The sequence below is a fragment of the Macadamia integrifolia genome, chromosome 13 (genome assembly GCF_013358625.1).
Source record: "Macadamia integrifolia cultivar HAES 741 chromosome 13, SCU_Mint_v3, whole genome shotgun sequence".
NCBI lineage: Eukaryota > Viridiplantae > Streptophyta > Magnoliopsida > Proteales > Proteaceae > Macadamia > Macadamia integrifolia.
In genome coordinates this window covers 1,216,402-1,236,972 of record NC_056569.1, presented here as the reverse complement: position 1 = coordinate 1,236,972, position 20,571 = coordinate 1,216,402, and the positions used below count along the sequence as shown (strand labels likewise).

At 36.8% G+C, this 20,571-nt stretch overlaps 3 protein-coding genes across 4 annotated transcripts in view; 1 reads left to right on the top strand and 2 right to left on the bottom strand.

Annotated features, from left to right (window-relative positions):
• LOC122059777 (V-type proton ATPase catalytic subunit A-like) overlaps positions 1–1,588 on the bottom strand; it is a 14,440-nt gene extending 12,852 nt beyond the window's left edge. Inside the window, exons 1-2 of the mRNA XM_042622811.1 lie at positions 1,253–1,588; positions 31–157 (exon numbers count right to left, since the gene is read on the bottom strand). Of these exons, the coding sequence (XP_042478745.1) occupies positions 31–157; positions 1,253–1,330 (205 nt within the window). The 5' untranslated portion in view covers positions 1,331–1,588. The remainder of the gene's footprint in view (positions 1–30; positions 158–1,252) is intronic.
• A 3,911-nt stretch (positions 1,589–5,499) lies between these two features.
• LOC122058858 (RCC1 domain-containing protein RUG3, mitochondrial) lies at positions 5,500–12,793 on the top strand. The gene is made up of 6 exons (XM_042621557.1): positions 5,500–6,135; positions 6,255–6,394; positions 9,356–9,550; positions 10,510–10,638; positions 10,911–11,066; positions 12,191–12,793. The coding sequence occupies exons 1-6, from the start codon at positions 5,582–5,584 to the stop codon at positions 12,388–12,390; spliced, it is 1,374 nt and encodes a 457-aa protein (XP_042477491.1). The 5' UTR covers positions 5,500–5,581; the 3' UTR covers positions 12,391–12,793.
• Positions 12,794–16,975: 4,182 nt separating this feature from the next.
• LOC122059327 (myb family transcription factor IPN2-like) lies at positions 16,976–18,942 on the bottom strand. Of its 2 annotated transcripts, none has more exons than XM_042622048.1 (6): positions 18,609–18,942; positions 18,400–18,476; positions 18,223–18,289; positions 18,035–18,089; positions 17,873–17,945; positions 16,976–17,747 (listed from the first exon to the last, which is right to left on the bottom strand). In XM_042622048.1, the coding sequence occupies exons 1-6, from the start codon at positions 18,772–18,774 to the stop codon at positions 17,115–17,117; spliced, it is 1,071 nt and encodes a 356-aa protein (XP_042477982.1). In that variant the 5' UTR covers positions 18,775–18,942; the 3' UTR covers positions 16,976–17,114. The 2 variants fall into 2 exon arrangements, with proteins under 2 accessions (XP_042477982.1, XP_042477983.1); XM_042622049.1 differs by having other exon boundaries at positions 17,873–17,942; positions 18,609–18,939.
• Between the last annotated feature and the right edge of the window lie 1,629 nt (positions 18,943–20,571).

Below are 20,571 nucleotides of genomic sequence, written 5' to 3'. Positions count from 1 at the left end.
AAAAAAAAAAAAAAAAAAGGAAAGAAAAACCTTGGATTGTAGCAGAATCTCCTTCCAGTCTAATAATTTCCCCAATAAGGTTGTCATGTCCCACACGAACAAGTTCATACATAGCAGCCCCTGCCATTCCATCTGCAACAACAACTGGTCCTGATACCTGCAAAATGATTAAAAAAAAAATAGTGAGAAAGGAAATATAACTCCAGGGAGTTTTTTTATGGTTTACAATATTCAACTGGATAGAGTAGTAAACAGGAAACTGTATTTTACATAATAATACTATATGCATCAGAATCTGTTTTGTTTCATGTAATAAGATATGGATTGACATGATAAATCCTGTCAAATGTAGCAAGTTTTTAAGAGGAAAAAAAAGATCCAGTAGCCAGATCATCCTCATAGACACCATCTTATAATTTCTTTTGTACTTAATAATTTTTAAAAGAAACAAATGGAGATAAATCCTAATGAAGACTGCAGCTGAAGAAAAAAAACGAAAGTATGAAATCTCTAAAATACAAATAGGAACAGTACATATCAAGAACCATATGGTTAATGCAACAGCTATCAATAGTCAAGTTCTTCTAAGGCTAAACCCGAAAAACTATTAAGTCAAACTGTTATGATAGCTCTAAAAGTAGTACAAATCAGTCCTGAACAACACACTTCTAAACCAGGAGATGATGGTGAAAATCTTACATACGTTAAACAAAGTGCCGTATAATACCCCCCCCCCAACTCTTCTCTCTTCCCAATCCCACCCCCAAATTTCTAGTAAGTATAACGTTACAAAGAAAAAAAAATCCTAATCCTAACTAATCAGTACCTTCAGAATAAACAAAACAGATACGACCGCTTCAATTCAACTAGAGGCTACTGATTGCACTCAAAGAATCATTGAAAACAAGAGGAGGGAAGGATCTTCTTAAAATTCTCAAAATCACTGCAAAATTCAATCTTTTTCTAACTAAATTAAAATCTCCGACTATTAAAGTGATCGAAGTATAAAAAAAATATTGATCACGCTCAATAAATCCTAGAGAACAATTCAGAATCCACAGAGTGCCACCGAATTGACTGCAAAGAGAAGAATCATTTTGACAACTGCAACGGAAATTTTTACCCGGAACCAAACTTTCTCAAACACGTCATAAATGCAGGAAAATGAAGAAAATCAATCCAGTCATTCAAAACTAAACCTTAAAAAGAGCCCAAAAAACAATAATTTTTTTTCTCGAAAAAAGGCCGATACCTTGCGAACGTAGCCATACTCGCTCTCCTTCTCCGAGTCCTCAAATGTCGTCAATCGAACTCCATTGATCGACGGCATTTTGGCTAACGGATCCAACAAGCAAACAAGATCGTGCTCAGATATTACTTAGAATTACGATACTTATAAACAAATCTGCGAGAAAGTAACAGAAATACAAGTTGAATAAGATCTGCTAATAGCCTATGTTCCAGGAAATCTCGAGAGAAATTACTGGGGAGAACCAGAGGATTGGCTCCTCACAGCAGCGAAGAACCAAGATCCGAAGTTGAGGAGATCAGAGAGAAAATGGCAGACACAAACACAGTTTCCCTGATCATTGGAAAAGCTATTTTCCGAAATTTTGTAATTTTTGGTACATAATTGCCTCTTTATTTATTCAAATTTACTTCAAATGCCACTATTGGATCTCACTGACGTGGTCCATGGCACTGCATTCTCATTCCCGGACTACTAGATTGGTATCTTTCTTAGAAAACTCGTACACATAATTAAATACAAGCCCTTAAAAGATAAAATATTCTAATCCAGCAGCGATGACTGATGGCATTTGGATTGTAATTTCTATTGTCCCAATCCAATGGTCCCCAGTCAGGATCTCCAGTGGACCCATAGTAATTAATTTACAAAGAATGAAAATGACAGATCTAAATTTGACCCAAAAAATTAAATTTCCAATCTAATGATGCCAACCGGCTTATATCGGCATATTACACGTCAAGTTAAAAGTACTTTTGCAAACTTTATGGTAAGAGTTTTATGTAGATTATACAATCATGATTGTAAAAGTTTTCTTTTGCAACCAAGCAAAACCTTAATACGCAATCAAATTCTAAATCAGATTTCGTAATACCAATCTTAATTGAATCATGAGTAATAGAATTAGGAAGAGTTCATAGTCAAATTAGGATCAAGCTAAAGTACCTAGTGCACAATTGGTGAGGTTGCGATGCATAAAAGCCCACATATCTATCGGAACAAAAGAAAAAAAAAATAAATAAATAATATCAAGCTTCAACATTCCTGAATTGAATCGAACTAATGCTATCTCAATCTCTAAAATTAGAATTGGTTATGATGAGGAGAATATAATCTAGTTGAATAATTTTCTCACACTCATAGTCAAGGGATAATCTCTTGATCTAGAGGGTCTTGATGGTATTCATATGGGATCGAAAATGGTAGGGGTATCATCAACTTTCATATCATAGGGACAAAATATTTATTAACTCTTGATGGGTGTATTTTTCCTACACCCATGGGTCGGAAAAATTTCACACTCGATTATTACTTAGATAACATAAAGGAGAAGGTTCTCTATTGCCATATTGCACATCCTCTCATAGTGGATTATTATATTAAGAGGGTATACAGTACATTGTTTGTTCGGAGAACCCTCATAATTCTTCTATGCATACCCTCACTGGCGCTATGTTGGCACAGGGTCACGTTGCCTTCACGGAACTCCCTCCCCTTAAAATATTATGATGACCCATCATTTTCATTTTGTCATCACATTAGTTATACATACTTCCTGAGGTTATGTATGCAACTTTCGTGGTCCTTAGAGGACTATTTTCTTTTGATAGGAGAAGCTTCGAGGGTCTTTCATTTAAGGCCTCTCAATATCACAAAGGAAAATTTGCAACAAAACATATTATAATCAACGATCTTGGTATTCTCTATGAATACAGATTAAGAAGGCTTAGATCAAATAATTCAAAGTAAATGCTTTAAAAAATTAGTCCGGAGATAAAGACATAAACCAATTTTACATGTTCTGTCATATATAGTTGCCTCTATCTATCAAATAATTCAAAGTAAATGCTTTAAAAAATTAGTCTGGAGATAAAGACATAAACCAATTTTACATGTTCTGTCATATATAGTTGCCTCTATCTTAAAGGTGAATATTTATAGTTAACAGTGAGTAGTGATTAGAGAATAACAAAGATTACAGAGCTTAAGTTATAATTAGAACAAACACCAAAGAAAATGAACAAAATAAATAGATTCATACAAGATGATACAGAAATTTAATGAGGTTCATGCATTAATGTGATATGCTATGTCCTTGGGCAAAGAAGAAAATAATTCACTATGTTGGAAGAAAGGTTACAATAGAGATCTCTCAAGAACACCCAAACTCACGGCAAGAAATATTTGCCAAAAAACCCTAACATAAAAAACCCCAAATCTCACTTGTTGATATCATAACATATAAATAAACCTCCAAATCGAATCGATACATCAGGTCGGACCATACCCAAGTTACCCATCTATCTAGGTAAACCATTACCCATCGTCCCCGTCTTGAGAGAGAGAGAGAGAGAGAGAGAGAGAGAGAGAGAGGGGTTAAGGGGAACTCTAAAGAAGACTCTTAACTCCATCGCGAGCAACACATGCTAATGGAAGTCATTGGTGACGAAGTACATATTAGGGTCCATGGTAGTGATCATAGACCCCAGAACAAGCCCCTGTACAGCAAGCGGTGTTTTCATAGGACCAATGGGTGATAGTGGGCATACCAAGACTCAAACCCACAACCAGTCGACTGGTGATACGTTGAGGGCATGTTCATCATTAGGGCTACCAACCCCATTGGTAATGCACGTCATGACAATGTGAAGTATAAGGAGGGTCATAATATACATAGTTTTATCCATAATTCACAAAGTAGCTATTTTTTCAATTTGGGACTATGACCACTTAGGTCATCATGAAGCAACCTTGCCAACCTTGCCGATTACGCTAAGCCCTCCCTGTTAAAATTATAGAATCACCATCTACTAAAGTTTTTATTTTGGAAAAATTACGCCCTCCTCCCTTGTAGTTTGCCGAAATTACATGTGGATCTAAGGGTTTGAACGAATTACACCCCCCTCCTCTGGCATTGACGGTGTGAGTAAGTTGTTAGTTTTAAATAGTAAAAGACTGTATTACCCTTTAGTAAAAAAAAGGTCTTAATAGGATAGGACCATTATACCCTTTTGTACTTCATATACCAAAAATACTCAAATCCCTAGTGTTGATTTCCTATTCAAAATCTATGAAGTGATGGATTACACTGTAGGAATTAGAATAACTGTTTCTCGTGGATTAGGGTTTTGAATGGGTTTCTAAAGATCATTGTGATCGATCATAAAATCTCTGGTTCTCGTATCCGATCATAAAACCTCTGGTTCTCGTTATTCTAATTGATTAACAACTAAGGCGAGAAGAAATGCAAGATTTTATTTGTTAATAAGAGGGGATTACAGAGATCAAAAAGGGCTTTTTGGGCTCCAGATGTAAACCTTTGTAAGGTAAAACACGATTTCTTCATGGAAGTGCGTTTTTTCTTCGGCAGTAATAATCCTTAAAGTTGCTTTCTTGCTTAATTAATTTACTCTTGATGTTTATTCGGTTTCAGTTTTCACTTGCATTGATGCATTAATCAAAGTAAATCGGTTTGAATCAATAGGATCGATCACTGCCGATTCCTAGGTGAATCACAATCTTTGAAAACCAAAGAAGCAATTAAAACCTCCAAACCAGTTAGAATGGAAATTGGTCAAAGACTGGTTTTTTAGGGTTTCAAGTTGTAACCCCTAGGCACAAAGAAAACATGAGAGGAAAGAGAGATTAATAAACCCCCAAAATCAATTTGTAAAACAGAAAGGGAGATGTAAATAGATGGTGAGAGAGATCAGAAAGGTCAGAGTGTGATTATAAGGAACTATATAACAGAGAAAAAGAAAAGAAATATATAACAAAGAAATAGAGAGATTTAGGGTTGCAGGTTGTAGCAACCACATATATTGCTCAACCAAATTGAAGATTAAAATGTAGAGGCAGAACTCCATAAAACATTCTTTAGAGAAGAAGTAGGGTAGTTTGCATCTTTGGAGTTCAGATGGTCCTGGTCTTGCTAAAACTCAGTGTAGTTGAAGAAGAGTGAAGCAGGTTGAAGAAGAATGAAGCCCTCTTTACAAAAGGGTATATTTGTAACTTCATATATAAGGGTATTTTCGATATTAAAAGGTATTACGTAAGGTGATATCACCAACTAACATTCCCAATTTTATGGTGACTACGGGGTGGACTTAATTGTAAGAATTTTAGAAAATACTAGGGTGGGGGTATAATTCGTTCAAACCCACATATAATTTCAACAAATTATAATGGAGGGGACGTAATTTTCTCTTTTATTTTTATTTATTTTTATTTTTTTAGAAAATTCTAAAGCCACCCTGAAAGGCGGAAACGACTGAAACCCTGACAAATGATGAATCACTAAAGACACAGCCCACAGCACAACGGCTACATTTCATGGCGAGTCGCTTGCGCTGTGCACCTCTAGGACGTTACGTCTCCTTCACGTCTTCCTTTTCTTCTTCTTCTTCCTCATCTAAAGTTCCCCTTCTCTGGCAGCCCGAAACTGAGCCAGCCGAAGGAACCACCACCACAATCCAACTACTCTCATGGGGTCGTGGCGCCTCTGGTCAACTCGGTGGTGGCATTGAAGAGATTCGTCTCTACCCAACCACTGTGGCCTCCCTCCTCCTCCCTTCCAATTTCAAGCTCTCCCCTGTCCCTGGTCGTCTTGATGTCACTTCTGCCGCCATCAACGGTGGCGCTGAACCATCACCACCACCACCGCCGTCGTTGGAGGTCGGCATCTCGTGCGGCCTCTTCCACTCTTCCTTACTCGTCGATGGAAAATTATGGATTTGGGGCAAAGGCGATGGTGGCCGCCTCGGTTTCGGCCATGAAAACCCTGCTTTTGTTCCGACTTTGAACCCCAATATTGACGGCGTCCGAAGCATCGCTCTTGGTGGGGTTCACTCTGTTGCCCTCACAGCTCTTGGTGAAGTCTTCACTTGGTCAGTATTCCATTCAAGCTTCAACCATTGGTTTGTTATCTTCTTTGTAGTGTATTTGGTTGTTTTGGAATATGCGTATTGTGTAATGTAATAATTCTGCGATAGGGGGAGGTTTGCAGGGGTTACGGTGGTTTTGGATCTTTAGGGCATTATGTATACACCAGAGAGTTGTTGCCTAGATTGGTGAAAGGTTCTTGGGATGGGAAGATATGCCACATTGCAACTAGTGGAGCTCATACTACTGCTGTCACTGATTCAGGTTTGTCTATTGCTTCTATTGATTCTGCAAGCCAGTGGAATTTGGATAACTGTGATAATAATTTAGGTAAGAAGACAAAACTCGTCATTGTGCAATGACAAATAATCTAGTTTTCTAATACCACCAATCTATGGTAATCAGGGCAGCAATCTTGGATGTTGTTTGTTCCTTTGATGTGCTTAGTAGGTGGGAAGGCGGGTGCAAGGCTTAACTTGCATCCTAGGGCTGTAGTTTCCAACATAATGGACTGACCACACAATTGGCCTGGTTAGTGTGGCTGATGATGAGTGATTCTATTTTGTATCAGTCCAGTATATTTCTATTTTGATCCTGTTGGTTCAGCAGTTCCCTTGCAAAAGGCTACGGTGTACTGTGCTGCATTTAAAGCAATCATGGTTCTTGACTGTAAGAGTAAGAGTATGGAATAGATCAAGAAAAAATTGGTGGCAAGGTTTCTTTCAACACATTATAGCAGAGGTCTACCTTCTTGTCATATCTATTCATTATGGTCAATCTGGCAACTCTTTAAGCTTACATAAGACCCCATTATCACAGTATGCAACTGGTTTTCAGGAGGTCTTACCCTAACTTTTGAAAAACTTATTGTGACTTTGGAAAGTTGGAATTCAGGTTCCAACCATTTAACTAACCACAAAACCATCATCCAAAACACCGTATAAAGGATCTTTCCTTTTTTTTTTTTTTGGGGGGTGGGGGGGGGGGTTGTGTGTTAGGTGTTCTACAGTAATATTCAAGTTCACACCGGTATTTGGAGTGGTGTTCACCGACTCACCATGGTCTAAGATTTGGCATTCTCTTTGGGTGGTGCTTATTGAGTATATGCCTTTGATTTAGATCCAAAAGCCCATGATCTTCCCTGGTATATTGCGCGTGAAACTTCACAACCATTTCTGATCTATCTCTGAGATCCTTAGTTATATCTGGTGTAGGATTTTTACCTGCCTATCTCAATAGCATAAGTAAAGTTTTAGGCTTGTTTTTCATTAAATTACTGTTGATTCAGGGTGGATTTTCTGTGGTTTTTTAATAGAAAATATAAAATCTTGATTAGGATTTCAAATTTGAGATTCAAGAAAATAGGACTCTTGCTGGAAGAGAGATTCTATGTCTCAAAGCATTTGGATTTCTCCAGTCTTGTATGGGGTGTGGCTTGGTGTCATCATGTAATGTTGTTTTCCTGGAATATTTTGTTGTTAATTTGATTATTTTGCCGGGGTTTAAGGGGCTATAAGAATTTCTGATTATGAAAGAATCTGAGGACTTTGTGGAAGCTTGAAAATTGAGGTGAAGGATGATGGAAGGTGCTTTTGATATATGGTCGCAATTTTTGTTTAATCACATGAGAATTCATTCAAAACTTCCAATGAGAGTCTTACATCAGTGAAATGAACTTTATTCAAGAGGGTTAGTAACCAGTCAATCTCAGTGAATTGAAGGTATCTTTACTGACATCAAGACCTCGATGTACAACTCTGATCTTTCCCATAACAACATTCCCAATTCTCATTTAGAAGTCAAGGAGGCCTGGGAGAGGATTACCCAAAGCACTTGATAGAGGGCATCTCTGTGGACAGGCATTTGAAAGCCCACGGTCATGGAATTTGAGGAGCAACAATCTAATGCTGAAATTGGTCTATATGCAAGATGGCACAATTACACGACTCTGATTGAAATGAAAGTCAAAGAACTGAAATCTTTAAGATCCAGCTATTTTTGCTATTATGATGTTCTTTTATCCTTGGTGGCCCCACATTTTGGTTTCATTAGGCCTGATTATCGTTTGGAATCAAGCAACATGATTTTTCAAAGAGAGATTGAATGATTGGTCTACATACTTGCTAAAGAATTATTTGAATTTCCCGTATTTATTTAATCAAGATATTCTGGTAACTAGATAAAAAGAGCACAGTTAGTATTCATTCACCACTAGTGGTTATTTTGGGGCTTTTCTTGAATACTTTTGGCTGGATGACCGTCATTTACTATATCCGTATTGATGCTACTTGTTTTGAATCCTGTCATGATTAATGAGCAGGAGTAAGTCCAAGTCCAAGTCCAAGTATGAGGATATTGAGATGGATGAATGCCAAAACTGAAAAAGATAGAATAATGAATGAGAAAATATAGAGTTAAATCCAGAGTAGCTCCGGTGCTGATATATTGAGAGAAAGTCGTTATGAGGTCGTATGGATATATGCAATGGAGGCCTTTTGAATGCTCATGTAAGAAGCAATGAGGGGCAGGCCTAAAATGACTAGGAGAAGTGGTGAGGAAAGACATGTATAGCTTAGGACTAGTAACAAGATGGCTTTGAATAGAGTTGATTGGAAACAGAAGATCCATGTAACCGACCCCATTTAGTTGGGATAAGGCTGAGTAGAATTGAATTGAGTTGCATATTTTCGCCTATATAAACACATTTGAGCTCAATTTCTACCTACTGCGTGGATTCAATGTGTTGAAGGTTGATTCCTTAAAGCTCAGGTAGATTAATATGTTGCTTTCATTTTTCCCTATTTTTCCTTTTTAATTTCATGCATGCAAATCTCAGCCCACACATAGGGGGAAACTCTACCCTACTTTTTTTTCCAGCAAATTATGTGTTGGTGATGACAACTGTAATCAGGTTCTCGCTCTCCAGAAAAATTGCATTATTGATTGAGCATGTGTAATTGGATAAAATTCAAAATAGATCTCCAACAACTCCTGTGGTGTTGACCTTGGCAAATTATGTGGCAAAATTAGACAATTTTAATTTTAATTCCAAAAGATATGCAGCAGATTTCAAGCTATGGATATATAGACCGGATACTGTAAATAGATATGACAGTGTAAAAATTACCAGTCATGGAGTCCTTGTAAATGGATTAAGTACGTTGATTGAATGTGTTGAATTTGTTATCTCTTTGCGGTTAATATTTCTATTTGTTGTTGGTTTAGGTGAACTTTATGTGTGGGGTCGAGATGAAGGTGATGGTCGATTGGGCCTTGGTGCTGGCAGTGGCCCGAATGAAGGTGGTGCATATAGCATCCCTTCCAAAGTAAAAGCATTACCTATGCCTGTAGCTGCTGTCTCTTGTGGGGGTTTTTTCACAATGGCACTTACTAAAGAGGGGCAACTTTGGAATTGGGGAGGTGAGGACACCTTATTAGCTTTATGAGATTCAAATTCAACACATATGCATGGGGATTCCTTTTTCTTTTATTTTTATTTCTATATTAATTAATAACTAAGGAGTAGAAGGGAGAGAACTGAGGCACCATTAATACATTTCAAATTCGACCCTTGGGCACCTTTCAAAATTGGGAAAACTTCAATGTGGAATTCTTCATCTAAATCTTGAGGTCAGAACTACTGTAGTATTATTATTCCATTTTTCTTTAATTGGAAAGATGAGCCCCAAACTCCAATGTTTTCAGCCTGCAATTGATTCTCCTTGCTTAATACTTAATACCTCACTAGGTGTCATTGGCCCAGGTGCAGAGATGGAAATTGACTCATCGTCCTTCGAGTTGGAAACCAGCTCTGAAACTCCAGAATTGGAGAATTGCCTTTCAAGTTCGATGTATTATTTTCTTCAAGCTAATTAAATTCTTACACCTCTGTTTAATTGAATTTAAAAATGCTTATAGATAATATGATTTAGGGGGTGTTTGGCTTCTGAGAGATTGATCTATCGGATAGGAGTTTGCCTACTGGTTGTATCACAGCATGAGAAATTAGCTTGGCACAAAGCAACATGGTTTTGCCTGTATTGTTGAATAGACATCTACCATGTGAAACATCCCAGTTTCCACTCTTCCAGGACAGATATGCTTCCTTTTACATGCACCCATATGTGCTTTTGTATACTGTGAACTGTGAACCGTGAACTGTAAACTTTGAACTGTGAACTTGTGAACTGTGAACTGTGAACTGTGAAGTGAGAAAAAGCCATCAGTTTTGGAGGAAATTGTAAACCCAAGCCTACTTAAAATTTACCCAACAGCATGATTGTTCATTCATTTTTCTCATCTTTACAGTAAATGGCATATGTCTACTTGTCACAAACTAGGCTTGGTTCTGATAGCATTTCTTTTGGGTTTTCATGCAGCAAACTCTAACCATGAGCTTGGAAGAGGTAATAAGGTTGGCGGTTGGAAGCCACAGCCGATTCCTAGCCTGCAAGATGTTCGTATCATTCAGATGGCAAGTGGTGGATTTCACTCTCTGGCATTAACTGGTAAAGTACAAAGTTCTTGATGGTTACAGAAGCCTTTTCTTTTTAACATTATTCATTTACTTGGCTAACCATTCAAACAGCTGATATATACCTTCAGTATGGATTTGAATTCCCTTTACTGTTATTACTGTTTGTTTTTGTTTCAGTATAGTTTCCCTTCCTCTCCCTCCCCCCCCCCCCCCCAAAAAAAAAAAAAAAAAAAACACACACACACACACACACACACACAAAAGGTTCACTCTGATACTAAATACAATTGATATATTCTTCAGATGAAGGTAAAGTGCTTTCTTGGGGTCACGGTGGACAAGGTCAGTTGGGTCATTCTTCAATTGAAAACCAAAAGGTTCCAGCCGTGGTTGAGTCTTTAGTTGGGGAGCGCATTACATACATTACATGTGGAGGTTCCTCTTCAGCTGCTATCACTGGTAAGAATTTTAGAATAGTTCAGTCTTTGAGACTTCTAATATATGTATGTTATCTCACTCCCATAAAGTATAAAAGACAAATATAAGAATATCATTATGTACTTCTTAAGAATTGTTTATTTATTAAAATAAATGCCTAATTTTTATAGCAATTTATGTTTAAAATGATGCCTAGTTAGAAAGATCAATGTTAATGACCATCTTTGGATAAGTGAAGACAGTGTCTCAATTTTTAAAAACAAAAAATGAATCTATCTGATAAAGATACATATTACATCTATATTTTATACTAAGCCTACTGCCTTTATACTTTATGTCATACTAAATCTTTATAAAGTTATATAAAGCACAACTCTATACAATATACTATACAATAATTATAATAGATAGTGTGGTAGAAAGATTCATATATTTCTTTCTACCATACTATCGGATCTCATAGACTACTGATTCTAGTCATCACATTTCATTTAAGACTGGGAATTTGAATCTCTTTCATTCCTTCAATCATGATTTGTATTGATTCAGATCAATCTGAAATAATCGAATGTTAATTCTTACTCCTACATCTCAAATTCCTGGGTTTCTGATTATTTAAAAAACGAATGTGGTTATATCATTTCAGCATAAAATCAACATTTAAATATTTCAAAATTTATTAGAATATTTTACTTTTAGAAAATTTATCTATTTATTAGAATATTTTAGTTTAGAAAATTTATCTCTCTCTACTTTTCATGGAGCTTATATCCCCATTAAGTATATTAATTTTAGCCAAAAGGTTAACGAATGTTATATTTTATTTTAGTTATTTTTCATGAGCTCTTTCCTTATATTTTCAAATAATTGAAATTGTTTTTTGAAAACTCTCATGCTATTTCCTTTTCTATATTTAATGACTCAAATTTTATCATCTTTGTTCTAGTAATTAAAATACATTTATTTCTACTCAATAACTCAACTAAATATGACGATAACCAGTATCTGATTAGATTCCTAAATGTTCATGAATTGTTTCATTGATGATATTCTGCAGTTTATCTGGATTTTTTAGTTGATGGTCTGGAAGTACTGCAATTAATCTTCTGGTAATGGTAATGGTAATACTTTACTGGTAATGGCAGATGAAGGGAAGCTATACATGTGGGGAAATGCAAGAGATTGTCAACTCGGGGTTCCTGGGCTCCCAGAGGTACAACCTTCACCTGTTGAAGTGAAATTTTTAATGGAAGATGATGGATTGGGGCCCCACCAGGTACTATCAGTTGCAGTGGGTGCATCTCATGCCATGTGCTTGGTTACGAGGCCTGGATGCCAGAGTTAACTGTAATGGAATCGAGAATTTCAAGCTCTCTCTTGCGATGGTAGGGAAGTTTCTTCAGCAATGCGGGTGTTCAACAAGAACAGTTTTGACATATGAGCTGATTTAGTGATGATGGCTGCATTGAAGAGCGCTTACTCTGGTGAGGAAGTTACCATATCAACTTGTAGGTGAAAAACGTGGTTTCATCGATGTGGTTTTCACTTAACCCAGTCAATGTTATACGATTTGATAATGGCGTCAAAAGGTTAAATAAGTTTTGGGTCCAACACCTATATAATTTTGTGACCTTCAGGTGCATATTTGTATGATTAGAATCAGTCTCCAGTCACTTCAGCTAATAGGATTACCAGCGACCAAATAAATAAATAAAAGAAAAAGGTTGGCTGATAAAGACTTAAAAATATATGAGCAGATGTTCCATTAGGAACTCACTGAAGGTAAAACAGTTAGTTAACTTTTTTTGCCCCAGAAGCTTTGCAGGATGGACAGTTTAGGTGAATACAGCAGTAGAAGTGTATGACTCAGAATTATTTCTGACTTACAGCGAGTCACAAACACTAATACAAATCCCTTATTCTTTATTGGTTATTCAGACAAGCGGGGGCATATGGGGCATAATAAGAACTTGGAGCTAAAAACCAGAAACCTTTTATTTATTTATTTATTTATTGGGTAGAAAGATAATCTATTGAGAAACACGGATTACACTCCTGCCTTCTGCAACCAAAAGAAAAATAAAAATAAAGAAACTGACCTTGTGAGAAGATATACTGGACATGTCTTCTCAAACCAGGATTTGCTGTTTGTAATAAGCTTATGGGTAAGAGATTGCTGCCTAGTTGCATGGCCTTTGCATCAGAACAGGGGCCAATAAGACTCTGTGTAAGGGCATTCAACATAGATGGAATTTTTTATTTTTTAGGTAGTGGCATAGGACAGTAATTTTGTGCTCTTCTACGTCTATATGCAGGAGCCACGCAACCAAGGAGTGTTCTTTTTTCCTAAGCTTATAGAGAGGAATGGTTTCCTTATTAATATGGTTTGGGATGCTCAAGATATATTATGGTTTCAGTTCGATAACTGATTTTTCAGTTATGTGCTTCTAGGATGCTTTATTTTTTTTGTTTGATATGTTTTCCCTGCTGATGGCATTTCCGAAACTGGAGTCTCATTTTTTATTGCGAACCTTTAGCAAAAAAGAATGATTTTTTACTTACATCCTATACCTAGGTCATCAAATTGCATTGTAGACCCTTAGGAGAATCATGGATAGATCCCTATGGGTTGCTCCAATAGTGGAGAAGTTGAGCAATGTGGCTACGATACTGACTTAAATTAGTTATTGAGCGAAAGTTTTTCTTCATTGATGGAGAAATCTATTGTCATTATTACCCTTTATACATTCAAGGTATTTAAAAAAATAATAAAAAAATTCACTGTTCCCCTATGCTCATCCAAGTGCAATGGTGCCATTGTTGAAGGACTTCACATCCTTCACGGTGAGTCAAGGAAAATTCGGACTAAGTTATTGTAGTGGTGAGGTGTTTAACTTGCAATTTTTTTCGAATAAGGTTGCGTTTGTGATATATACTTCACAACAACAGTTTTGTCTCTTGGGAAAAAAATAGTAGTGAGATTTTTATTTTTTGTTTTAGGCTGTGTTTGGTTTTACCTTGTGAATGAATAAGCACTTTTCATAAAAATATTTCTCATCAACTCTCTCATTTTCTTCCTTCTCCCTTTGGAAGTTTATTCAAGTTCAACTGATCACTTGAGCGCAGTTGGTTAGGTGTGACTTGTTGAAGCTACTTCTGCTTGAAATGTCTCAGGTTTGAAACCTCCCCCCTCACCAAACTGTACTAAATTGACTTGGTGCAGTTTTGGTACGACTCTGTTTCGGTATACAATCGGTTTTAATTTAACTCACTTTAAATGGGTTCTATCCCCCAAAAATAAAAATAGAAAAAATAACTTTGGGTTTCTCTATTTTTGAATTCTGGTTTTGAGTTTTTGACGTTTTGGACCTTTTGGATTCTACCAAAAAAGAAAAAAGGTCGGTTTCAGTATTGGTATCAAATTGACACCCTTACCCCAACCCCAAACTCCCACACCCCCCCACCCCAAAAAAAATAAAAATAAAAATCTATACACAACCCTAATGAGGCAAGTAAAGCTTGTCATGAAAGTAAAACTTGTGGTTGCAACTTGCAAGGCGTCATCCCTTATGCCCCTGGGGCTCTAAATCACACATTCTTATTGACCTTCATCCCTAAATAAGTTCTCCCAAACCCCATTACCCCTTATACTTGCACTTGCAACCTGCCCTTTTTTTCATCTAGAAAATGCCCCTATATGTGTGCTCTAAATGGCAGAGGGTGGTAAATATACATAGTTTCCGAGCTCAAAAGAGGGCATGGTGTGATTATCATTTTAGTAGGGGATAATTCATGAGCATGGATTAGGTTTTCGTACGAGAATGGTTTTCGTATGATTTGATTACTCATTCGTATGACTTGATTTTTCTTGGGTGAATTCCATCTGTGTAGATCAGTCCTGTACGAAAATAATTTTTGTACAAGAACCTGATCTATTCTCATAATTCACCTTACTTCTGAACAAAGATAATTGGTTGCAAGCTCAACATTAGCAAACGCATAAGGTTTCACAAGATAAATTTATGGACATCCAACTTTATTTATTATAAAAAAAAGGGGGGGGGGTGTGTGGAGGGGGATTGTATGAGTAAACAAAACTAAGTTGAAGACTTAAACTAGGAAAGCTGCTTATATAATTAGATCTTAACATAAAGATCCCTTCTGGCATTACCCTAGCCCTGGCTAATACTCTTTGTCTTTTTTTTTGCTTTATTCTTTTGTATTTTATATATATTAAGGTTTCCCAACCTTTGGGGCTTATTTAAATCAAGTTACATTAATTAATAAGCTTGCACATTACCTTGCCTGTTTAAGGCTCAACTATGCCATTCAAAGCAAAGTCACTTGAGAGAGAGAGAGAAAGAGAGAGAGAGGGGGGTCTTTCAACTGTACTTTGAGTCTTTGAGTGAGAGTTCAGTAAACCCAAGGTTGTCTGGTGACCAAAAAGAATCCAAAGTGAGTGTTTCGAGGTGATTAGAGATGTTTTACATGGAAGAACGAGCCCTCTCAATGACTACCTTATCATGCAACCCTAGGAAAAGCATGAATATGACTGCACTGGATCTCTTTCTGTGTTTCTTATTTCAAATAACTAAATCAATCATTCAGCTTTTAATACAGACACCCACTTTGCCTTCTTAAAGATAGAAGCTTCCTCGATAACTGCACGCGTGGGAGTGCGTAGTATTTTTTCTACCACCCTTTAGCTTTTCTTCCACTTCTCTCTGTCTCTCACCTCTTCCTTTACCTTCTTTTCTTCCCTCATATGTGCTTCTCTTTCTCTGGGAATGGGGCTTTCTTGCCAACTTGCACCCTCTATATTTTCCCTGCAACCGATAAAGGTAACTCCCCCACCACTCTCTTTTCTTAGCAGCAAAAGGAAAAGCCTCCGAACCTTCTTCAAGGATGTAATCATAGATAAGAGAGAGAGAGAGATCAATTGAGGTTATCCTTATCACTCCCTTGATGGGTTATTTTCTTGTTACCAAAAAAAGGCAGCTTATTTTCTAAAGATTTCTATAATAGCAGTGTAGAAAATGAAAACCTAAAACGATGGAAAAAAAATAAAAATGCAAGTACACAATCATGTAATGCACACAAAGATTTACATGGTTCGATAAGATTGTCTATGCCCACAGTGAAATGAGATTGCTTCATTTTCAATGGAGAATAGAGTTTACAACCACTCGTTCTCATGCATCTCTCAGATTGATTACAAAGAAAAAAAACACCTATAGCGAAACCTATAAAGATAGTTTATCCAAATACCCATATAGCCCTAGAAAAATGCACAACAAATAACCCATCAAATATGGCCCTAGAAAAATGCACAACAAATAACCCATCAAATATAACCCTAGAAAAATGCACAACAAATAACCCATCATATATAACCCTAGAAAAATTCACAACAAATAACCCGTCAAACCAAGGCATAAAAAATAGTCCATCAGATCTAGACCAATGTAGACTAGCTAGTTATACAGGTTAAGTCTGACAATATTGGCATACATCCCTAAGGTTTTTTTTTTTGATATGAGCCCTTGATGTCTTGTTCATCTAATGCACAGGGAATATTAAGTTTGTGGAAAAGAAAAAGGGGGTAGGACATAGATATTCCCAGTCTGCCTTTAAAGAAATTCTTCTTCCTCATTCAAGAAAAGGAACTTCCATAATCTACCTTCGCTCAATTTTCAATGAGGATTTCAAACAATGTAGACTATTTAGTATTTGTTGTTCCCCAAAACTCTAGAAATTTTCTTTTGGTTGCAGAATGGCAGTCTCCAATATGTTTGTCTTCAATGATGGCATTAACTAACTTGGAGCAACTAACTTAAAAAGCAACATCATAAAAGGTTACAACATTAGAAGCAGGAATATAATTAATAACATCCAAAGTAATGGAAGACCCACATGGAAAATTTCAGAAGTACTAAAACAAAATAGATTTGTGGGATCAATAGATTGTAAAAGCTAATAATGGTTCATGGTGGTCTCTTCATCTATGATTTGATACTCATATTTAGAAGATTCTTTAAGATCATTACATCTAAGAAATGGATTTAAGTTTCAACCATAAGACATATTTCTTCCTTGAAATAAGGTACCACCCTTGATCATAGGATTGATTCTCTCTACTGGATGTGGTGCTCTTCGCGGCGACTGTCTTTCAAGCTTTGATGGTGCATCAAATTTTTTTTCTCCATCACCGGAGAGGATTGGTGGCTTGGCTTCATAAACATCTGACATTGAATCCATATCTGCACCAATTTGAAGCTGGTAACCCTTAAATTCATCTTCTTGAGTGCTTAGACATGCTGCTGCTGTTCCTAATTCTTGTAGTCTGAGGTCATCAGCCCACATTAAAGGATTCTTGCTATTACCACCATAGGGACTATGCCTCTTCTTCCCAAGACTGATGGTATCATTGGCAGGCATGAATCCTTCAAGAGATGATCTGTCCATATGTGGCTGCATGTCTACTTGCTCTTCTTCATATATGTGTAGGTCTTGAAGAGAGGGGAAGCCCATTTGAGAACCAAAATCTTTCATGGAACCCATGTCAACAACTCCTTGATTACTAACACCCTTGTAGCTTCCTGAGGTCATGTTTTCACCATCAAGTGTTTGACAAGCTTTATCAAGTATTGACTGCATATACTTCCCTTGTGCTTCAATTCTCAACTGGAGGTGCTTTTGTACCTGCAATTTCAAGAGACCCATATAGAAGAAATATGATGACGTGGGTTGTTGGAAATTCTCTCTCTCTCTCTCTCTCTCTCTCTCTATATATATATATATATATATATGTATACACACACACATACCTCTATTTGTTCTTGCAATCTCCTTTGGACTTCCATTTGCATCCTAATTGCATCTGTGATCTGACCATTCCTGCTGAAGTGTAGTAATCATTAAAACACAACACTTTCTTAACCTAAATACATCTATATTTGAGTGCTAAAATGATTTAGTTAGTTACATACTCATTTAAGCCTCGACCCATTATCCCTGAGGATGCATTTCTCTGAAGATCTAGAGCTGAAGTGGTCATGAAGTAAATGAAAGAGAAACAGTAACAACTGATTTAGGGAACATATTAGGTTAAATTGAAGAAACAAAACAATTAAAGGATTAAGGGTCATATAATTACAACTCCTATAAGAACAGTTACCTCTCTCACCCTCCTTAACTGAGTGATCATTGAATTCCTTATGTGGCTGCTTCCCAAGCCTGAATTTCTATTTGAGAAAATTTGAGAAACGAAAACAAACAAACAAACAAACAAAAGTCAAAATTATGAGTGCTTAGAGAAGAGAGAACACATGAAATATTGGGTATATATATATACCTGAAGATGGCTCTTGAGATGGTATAGAGTGAGACCCTTAACACCCATAACTCTCATGATGGTCTTCGGAGTGGCCTCTATAGATTAAACATAGAGAAGAAAAAGTTCACATATAGGATCAAATAGAACCAAAAGGAAGAGAAGAAAAAATTAAGATAAGAAGAAGATGAAGATGGTGCAGGTAATTCTCAGTTAAGAAATGTTAATACTGTCTGGTCCTCCGAGCTGAGTCACAGCATCGACGAATCGTTCATGAAGCTCGACTGTCCATCGAAGACGAGGCTTTGGGTCTGTTGTGAGGACAAGCCCCGAGTCACCTTGAACACACATAGGCCTATCATGTGAATTCATAGTAGGTTTCTTGGATTGGAACATATTCTCAGAGAGAGAGAAGGAGAGAGAAGCTGCTCTTGTGATAGGAAGAGATTCAAGAACAAAAGCGACGCATATAAGAAGGAATAGGGTGCGTTTTTGAAGAAGAGAATGGCTTGTGTTGTTTGTTGTTCTCTCTTCTCTGGTAGAAAGTACCCCCTCCCCTCTGTAAAATAAACATAAAGCCCACCGACTCCAATCTTCATCCCCTCCTTTGCCAAAAGATCTCTCTCTCTCTCTCTCTCTCTCTCTCTCTCTCTCTCTCTCTATTTGACTCGGAATCAATCTATGCACTGCACTAATCCCAATTAACCCAGATTCTTTGCTTGTTAATCTGTATAACTGAGACCAATTCCAAACCGATTCTGGACAATTTGAATTGGAATCGGTGGAGACCACTCACTCACCCGAGTTTTTAAACATTGGATTCTCTCTCTCTCTCTCTCTCTCTCTCTCTCGTGTGTATTGTTGGGAGTTCAGTCTCACATCTACAGCCCCTTATGCATGCATGCATATGGGAATCCTTCCACCTATCAGTTGGAACTTGTAGGATAGAAATTTTACATGGTATCTAGCAGTTATCAACTACTAACTTGTAATTTTAGAGGGTATATCTGATTTCGTTTTTTATATGATAAATTTTCATATATAAGGAAATGATCAAGGGACCCCTTGTGCAATCATATCGAGTAATATTTTGATTTAACATTCATGAGTTCTTTTCTCTTTCAGGAAACGAACCTTTCTTTATATGCTTTGCACTTATAAACCAATTAGGCATGCTAGTTAGGCTACAAACCATGTCTTATGTCATTACCAACAAAAAGGTTCAATGATGGTTGGCATGAGATTGATCATTAAGTGAATGAAATGTGAGGCAAAGAAAGCTCTAGCTATCTAACTAATCACAATAGTCATGGCAATGCATCATAAGTTGCACATTTATTTGATTAATAAAAGGTGGCTACGTGTCGTAAAATACTAGAATTCTTATCTAAAGTACATTCAGCACACTGGGCCAGAGTGATACTTCTGAGTATGACACCAATATTTATCTTCATTGAAGCAAAATTGTAAGTGAAATAAGAAGAGAAGTAATCAAAAAGTGGTCTTACACAGCTGATGATCAGAGGACACTAGAGAACAACAACTTAAATGGAACCAACTTTAGTGCCTGTGGTTGGTATTGTGTGGGGATGTGAACATCAATCCATTAAGGGTTTGTATGTGGAGCTTTTGATGGAAGGTGGGGGACCTCCCCCTTTCAAAGCTTCTTGGGCTCAACCGATAAGGCTTTTGTGGAATGGAAGATTGTCTCTCATCTCATCAAAGCAACTCCATTTCAAATTCAAAGAACCAAAAATCTAACTAAAGTCAAACCCAATTCATCTTGAGCTGTGACAGTTAAGTCCCCACCCATGGAGAAAAAGAGAACTAGCTAGGATGTGTATGAACAATATAAAGCTCTCTCTCTCTCTCTCTCTCTCTCTCTCTCTCTGAGCCCATGCAAGGATGTCAAATCCCATATATAACATCAGGTAAAAATACAAACCATATAATTACCCTATCCCAGAAAGGAATAAATGCTTTCTTCTTTGACAATCAAAGAAAGATTCTTCTCATAATCATCTAGAAAACCTAAATGGGTTCCCCTAAACCTGATTTATATTTCGGTTATGATCTCTACTTTGGACATATCATATACTAATTTAAAACTCACCCATATCCAAGGTGGATCTCTTTAAAGGTTAATCATGGCCATTTCTACATGCCAAGTTTACAATTTATGCTGCTTTTCGG

Bases quoted from the DNA above. Each gene is read 5' to 3' on its own strand.
- LOC122058858 (XM_042621557.1), top strand. From the start codon at position 5,582: ATGGCGAGTCGCTTGCGCTGTGCACCTCTAGGACGTTACGTCTCCTTC. The intron at 6,395-9,355 runs GTTTGTCTATTG...TTGTTGGTTTAG, and splicing joins TACTGCTGTCACTGATTCAG to GTGAACTTTATGTGTGGGGT. The intron at 9,551-10,509 runs GTGAGGACACCT...GTTTTCATGCAG, and splicing joins GCAACTTTGGAATTGGGGAG to CAAACTCTAACCATGAGCTT.
- LOC122059327 (XM_042622048.1), bottom strand. From the start codon at position 18,774: ATGTTCCAATCCAAGAAACCTACTATGAATTCACATGATAGGCCTATG. The intron at 18,090-18,222 runs GTAACTGTTCTT...TGACCACTTCAG, and splicing joins AGTTAAGGAGGGTGAGAGAG to CTCTAGATCTTCAGAGAAAT. The intron at 17,946-18,034 runs GTATGTAACTAA...ACTACACTTCAG, and splicing joins ATGGGTCGAGGCTTAAATGA to CAGGAATGGTCAGATCACAG.